The sequence below is a fragment of the Apis dorsata genome, unplaced genomic scaffold, assembly GCF_000469605.1.
Source record: "Apis dorsata unplaced genomic scaffold, Apis dorsata 1.3 scaffold_383, whole genome shotgun sequence".
Classification (NCBI taxonomy): Eukaryota; Metazoa; Arthropoda; class Insecta; order Hymenoptera; family Apidae; genus Apis; species Apis dorsata.
Genome location: NW_006263645.1, coordinates 54,457 through 61,387, shown reverse-complemented (window position 1 = coordinate 61,387; position 6,931 = coordinate 54,457). Strand labels below are relative to the sequence as shown.

Sequence of the window (6,931 nt, the reverse complement as noted above, 5' to 3'; positions counted from 1 at the left end):
AAAAAAAAAAAAAAATTAAAAAAAATAAAAAAAAAGAAAAGAAAAAAATGTTCTACATTCATAAAATATAATTTTAATTCCATTATGGTGAATTATTTAATCAATTCATGTACATATAAAATATTTTATTTACAAAGAACATACATACAAATTTTGCTATATATCTTGTGATATAAGTTCTGTTATTTCAATTAAAGTTAAATTAATTTACTCTCATTCTTGAACGAATATAAATGTGATAGATCTTAATTATTATTATTCGTATTAAAATTTTTCTTTATAACAATGACCTGGTTAATCGAATATGAAATTGCGATAGTATATGATACCGAACAAAACAAAATATAAACATATGTTATTTATGAGTTAAATAAAAAAAAGCTGTTCTAATAATTACTTTTTCTAATATATGTTGAGATTAATATCGCATTAAGTTTTAACTTTTCAGATAAAATATATTACCAAATTGATATCGATTTTTTAAATAGAAGTGAGCGTATAAATAATAATAATTTAATAATATAATAATTTGATTGTATGTGTAACATTTTGAGTAGCATATTAAAGTTTTATAGAAACTAATTGAAATAACGAACAGTTTCGTATTATATGTTGCTTATAAAATATACTAATGATTTGTATTATAAAAAAAATTCGAATTATAGAAATAAATTTATGGTATAGATTTTAAGTAAATTTTTACGCATAATATGACATGACTATGTTATGTATAAGGAACTTTATTCTTTTCAAAAACAAAAAAAAAATACATATATATATATATATATATATATAATTAAATCTATATCTCGAAATTCTGACTAACTAAGTGATTGTGTGACATAATTAATAATTAATAAGAAATAAAAGCAAGCATATCGGTTGATTGACATTACGAAGAGAATTTCACTTGTATGAAAGTAAATGTATTGGAGGATATTTGTCTGTGCCATTTTATTTACTTTATTGTCATCGTGTTAAATTATCACAATTTCGATATTGTCTTACATGATTCAGCGATTCTACGATCATTTTATGATCTATAGTATAACTACTATTGAACTAACAATAAGCTTAATTTTTGTATGGAATTATGATGCATCTACCTCATACATTTTTAACTTGTAATTCATATAATATGATTTGCATGTGGGTAAGAATCGTTTCTTTTTAAATTATTTGCTTTTTTTCCATAAATTAATTATTATTTGAAATTTCATTTTACAAAAAATTAATAGAAAATGTGGATATAATTTAATATTCGATTTATGTATGATATAATTATTTATTTTCAATTATTATATGATTAATCAAATGTTTAATATTTATCATTATATTAAATAATTTGATTTCATCTTTTAAATAAATTTTCAAAAATCGATTAATAACTTATATAAATGTATGTTTTGTATTGTTGTATTAAAAATTGTTGGAACGATATAAAACAAAAAAAAAAAGCGTAGAAAAAAATAAGATAACAAGATATTCCTTCTTTTAAAATAAAATTGACTGTTTTGTATGAAATATAATCTGAGTAAAAACTCAACTTGCATTTTGAACATTGTGTATTTTTGGTAAATAAAATTATGTAAATAAATGATCAAAAACATTGTTTATCAAGTATTTATAGCTATAAGTCTATAATCTAACAACCACAAATATATAAAATATACATACACTATCTAAATTTATTTAAAATCACTCTTACAAAAATTTGTATTTTTTTCTTCCTTATACTATTGCATTCCACATAATCATATAAACATTAAATCATTATATTTTACATATTATTAAATAAATTTCAATAACATGAAATAAACGCAAGTGACGAAGACGCGTGAAAATGAAATTTAGAATCTTTCATTTGCGAATAATATATACGACAGTGTAGAATTTGACGAAACAAGAGGCAAAAGTTGAAGCCGTGTATTGCCCGTTCGAAAGATAATTCGAAAAAGAAACTTGGAGGCGCGGTTGGTTTACTTATGGGGCACTGCGTTACGTAATTTATCGCGCAGAAACTCGCTTCTAAAGCGGGCAGAGGGAAGAGAAGCGGTGCATATGGCAGAAAGATCAAACGGGGGTGTCGGAAGAAAGAAAAACGATGAGATCATCTCTGGTTGCTCGTGGAGAGTTGACCGTTTCTCCGTACGCTGTTGCGCGCAGTCAGTACCGGTCGTGCGACCGATTTGGAGGGTTCTTTTGAACAGTTCCGAAAACGGGCCGAGAAAGGAAAGAAGTGTAACGCCGGCAACAAGGGAAAGGAACGATAGGTCGAGGTACGTGAAGTATCTTTATTGCACGGGCAGGTGTGCGCACTTGGTGCGACCGCTTTACGGTTTATAGGCATATGCACCATCGTGCGCGTACCATCGCGATTACACGATTTCCGAAAATAAATATTTCGATTCGAGTGTATAATATTGAAATCGATATACGATTTCATTTTTCGAATTTTTTTGAGAAGAATGTTTAAAATATAGAAAATTTTCTTTAATATATGTGTATATATATATATATTTTTTCTACTTCTTTTTTAATATGTTTTGGATTTTTTTTTTTTCAATTTTAATCTATAGAGATTAAAGAGATTATTTTGTATTAATGCAAAAAAATGAAATTTTGCTCACATTTGAGTAAATTATGTATATCTGTTTATTTTCAATTACATCGTTTTAATTACAATTTTATTTATTATGAAATATTTATTTATTAAAAATTGGTAATTGATAAAAATTCATTAAGTTAAAGAAAATATTTAATATTGTATAAGGATGTATAAGTGTGAACATAATATAAGGATCATATGTTTTTGTAAGTATATAAAAGACTTTGGAAATTTTTTTCAGAATTTTTTTACGATTTATATTATTGATTAGATTGTTTCAAGAAATGAATTTGATAATTTTCTAGGTTATCGTAAGAATGAATGAATGTATTTATATTAAGTGTACACATGAATTACTTGAATGTTATAATTTGTTATACGAGTAACATTTCTCTTCGATATTTAGAACATAACTGATTTTCAATTAATTTTGATTATTTTTCATTAGTTTTATAAAATAATAGATTATTAACAATTATTTAATAATATTTTATGATAATCAATATATTTTATTATTTAAGAATTATTATTTTTCTTAAAATAATTTCATATATATTTTCAAACTTATTTTAAATTATCGATTTAATTTCTTAATTTTGTTATTGTTAGATAACGCTAAAGAAATGAAAATATTTTATATTCTATTTTTAGACTATACATTTAAGATAAAATTAAGTTATTCAAATAAATATAAAATTATAAATTTAATTCTACAATACAAAAAGAAAATATATAAATTCCCCATTTTATTAAAACAATTCTATTAATTTCTTTACACGGAAGACATTAATAAATATCTAATTAAAATCATCGAGGGGAGGAAGTTGCTTTGAATCTGTTTCTGTAATTAAATAAATAGGAGCACTTTAATGTGTCTATAACACGAGCGGGAATTATACTTTGTCTTGGAATATATACGCTTTATTAGTGGGCGTTTGTCACAATTTTATCTTGTCGCAAACTCCTCGGAAATTGTCCCTTTCAGAACGGAAATCAAACATCCTCTTTCTAAAAAAAAAAAAAAAAAAAAAGAAACAGATATTATCAGAATATTCGATAACGCTACGCGAATAATTTTATGCGAATATTTTTATTCATTTTCCATCGGTTTATTAAATTTATTAAGGTCATAAAAAGAAAAAAAAAAAAGACAAAAATTATAAAAGTCTTCCTCCACAAACGGAAGAACAATATTTTAAATGTCGCACAATTACGTGAAATTTAAAAGCGAAATTTACTTCGCAGATTGAATTGCAAATATGTGCTACATAGAAATCTAAGATCTCGAATTTTTGCCGTATCATGACATACGATCCAAACCAATTTCACGACGACCAACCAAAGCAAAAAAAGAAGTTTTCTCGTCATGAAATAGCCACGAGCATTGAAATATTGATTTTCAAACGAATCGCAGATAAGCTCTATTTCATATATCCTTCATCGACTTTTTTCAAAAAAAAAAAAAAAAAAAAAATAAAAAAACAGGTATCTTTTATCACAAACGAGATATACGCGTTCAGATAATAGGCGAAATAGTGTCAAGATTCAAATTATTATCATCTCATGCTCTTCTTCGTTTGTTTGTTGAACAATGTTTTCATCACGAAAATATGGAAAATGTAGAAAATAGAGTAATTGTGTAAAAGACCAAAGATATGATACTAAATGACGGACAATTATATAATTTCGTGGGCGCTGATCAAAGAAGAGATGAAAACAGGGCCGTTCGCGATTTCTGCATTCGCCTCCACTCTTCATAAACCGTATATTGCTGGTTCTTGTTGTTGCGACATACTTGCGAACTCTCGTTTTATCAAAGGTCGTTCATAACATCTCAAAAAAATCTTCTTCTTAAAACATCATTCTATTCCTTCATTGTCGTTCTAAGAAGATCGCAGCATTATTTATCGATCGATTACAGCTATCGAAATTAGAATAAAGTGGTATTTTTTTCCCTTTTTATTTTCTGTAAAAAGTGTAAATTATAATGTTTTTAGCTTTTATACAAGGCATAGATATTAACCCTAGGATTAATGTCGTTTCGTAGAAAAGACAAATAATGAACACGTTTCTTCGAGGAATTAATACCTGTGTGCGTATACGCAGAATTGTTTAGAAGAAGTTTTGTATCATTTAGAGGAAGAAGGTAACTTTATACCGTGTAATTACATTATTTTCTTTTTCTATTATATTTGCACTTAACTTCTTTAAAAGAATTTCGTGATAGATTTTGTGGTATAAGTAATAATTTAAGTTTAGTTTTGAAAAAATAGAAATATGAATTAAATCTGTCCATTTAATTAGGAGTTTCTTTCTTGAGTTTTAAACGAATAATTGTTTAGTCATATACGTAGGTAATAAATTCGTATACTTTTTATTTAATACAATGTGTAAAATCTAGGTTTACGATAAAAAGAAATAATGGATTCAAAGAAAAAGCTGACGTGTAACGGAAATTTCATGCTGCAAATATAATCAAACTGAATGAACCTTACGCATAAACTAACCGAGCTATATTTAACTCAGTAGGAAGCTAGAAAAATGTGTTTTAATTTGCTACAAATCATTGTACAAGGACTATATTTTATAGATATTTAACTACTGTATTTTATTACAATCTTTTCTTAAAGATGATTCAATGTATATATTTTTAAAAGGAATATACAATTCGATTAAAATACTATCAACTTAATAGTATCACAATATCAAGATTATTTTATTTATCCTTTACTTTCATTCTCTCGTATAATTTGGAATTAAATTAACTTACAAGAATACAATTAATCAAAAGATAATCAAGTCCTTTTAAAACTGGAAGGAAGAAAATTGAGGCGCAAATGAAGAAATTTCATAAACATAAGTGGGCGTTCATACTTAGCCGATGAGTTCAACGTCGACCTTCATTTCTCGTCATCAATTCAAAGGAAGAGACAATAACTTAAATAGGTTTTATTCGTTCCTATTTGTAGCAAGGCATATTTACAAGCGTTAGAGAAACGAAGGAACTGTATTGCGTGCAATACGCGTTCAAGTTTGTTACGAACATTTGTAAAGAATCGTGATTTCCAAGTATCTGGGTTATCGCTTCGTTGCTCCTATTAAGGTCTCAGAGATTTATCGTTGGTTACGTTGACCCAAGCTGGATTGGCCGTTCGTGCGCGTTATTATTATTGGGAATTTTCGAAATTAAGCCATCGTACATTCTAGACGAACGATCTTCAATTGAGAGCTCTGATTGTATGTACGAGTATTAGAACAATAATTCCTCCCATCACGGGCGAAGTTTATAAAACGACGAAATAACAGAAGCCAACTTATTCGATTGTTGTACTCATCACTTTGTACGAGTACATTTGAAAAAGAAAAAGAAAAAAAATAAATAAATAAAAGGAATAAGAAATATTTTGTTTCAAATGTATATTAATGTTATTTAAAATTTACATACGCACGCATATTTAAATTCGATCGATTCTTTGTCGCAGAGATCGCAATGCGGACGAAAGTGGAACTCCTCTTATTTGCGTTGCTATTAGTGGCCCTTTTGGTGGACGTCTCGGCTCAACAACAGGTAAGTTAATCGTAAAATAAATATACAACATCGCACTGTGTAGATATATGAATTATTAAAGCAGTGAATGATTACGTCACTTGATAAAAACATTTATTCAAATAATAATGCATAATAATATGTATCGGATAATTCAAGGTCCTCCATTTTTTTTTTCCTCTCTCATTCTACTCAGAATGACGGTTAAATTTTTATTCGATTCGACTTTGTCAGTTTGCCGTGTTAACGGGAAATAATAATTATTTTATTGGAATATATTGGGATGCAAATTAATCATTGTGCACGATTATAATCGATATTATTATTGATTTTTAGCGACGAAGGAAACATCGTCGTCGCACGACCACGACGGAAGCCAGTATTCAAGATGAGGTCATGAACATGCTTGAGGCTGATGAAATAGCCGAGGAGGCAGCGGAGGATGCTGAGGTCACCGTCGAAGATGGCAGAAACGAGGTTGGATCGAAGCGTCAGAGTTTGCTCCGTTTGGATCCGTGCATGGATAAACACTGTGATGCTGGACGAGTTTGCAAGGTGTGTTGATAATAAGATAACGAAATAATCTATTTGTTAAAGATGTATTTATCTTTTATTTTCTGAGAAAATCAATTGATCGAAGGATATTTTAAAAATTACTTCAAAAGTAATTCAATCATCGTACTTTCTTCCTAATATCTTCATAATTTGTTTGAGAATTTCTGTTCAAACATTGAGTAAGTTGAAAAAATTATATTTTGCTTTGTTAAAATTTTTTT

At 27.5% G+C, this 6,931-nt stretch overlaps 1 protein-coding gene across 3 annotated transcripts in view; it reads left to right on the top strand.

Moving 5' to 3' along the window:
- The first annotated feature begins 2,085 nt into the window (after nt 1-2,085).
- The window catches only part of LOC102678907 (SPARC), a 7,583-nt gene continuing 2,737 nt past the window's right edge, over nt 2,086-6,931 (top strand). Inside the window, exons 1-3 of one of the 3 annotated variants that reach the window (XM_006618967.1) lie at nt 2,086-2,273; nt 6,091-6,176; nt 6,492-6,710. In XM_006618967.1, the coding sequence (XP_006619030.1) occupies nt 6,099-6,176; nt 6,492-6,710 (297 nt within the window). In that variant the 5' untranslated portion in view covers nt 2,086-2,273; nt 6,091-6,098. Of the gene's footprint in view, nt 2,289-6,090; nt 6,177-6,491; nt 6,711-6,931 lie in introns of all 3 variants that reach the window. The other 2 variants (XM_031512069.1, XM_006618966.1) reach the window with 2 other exon arrangements.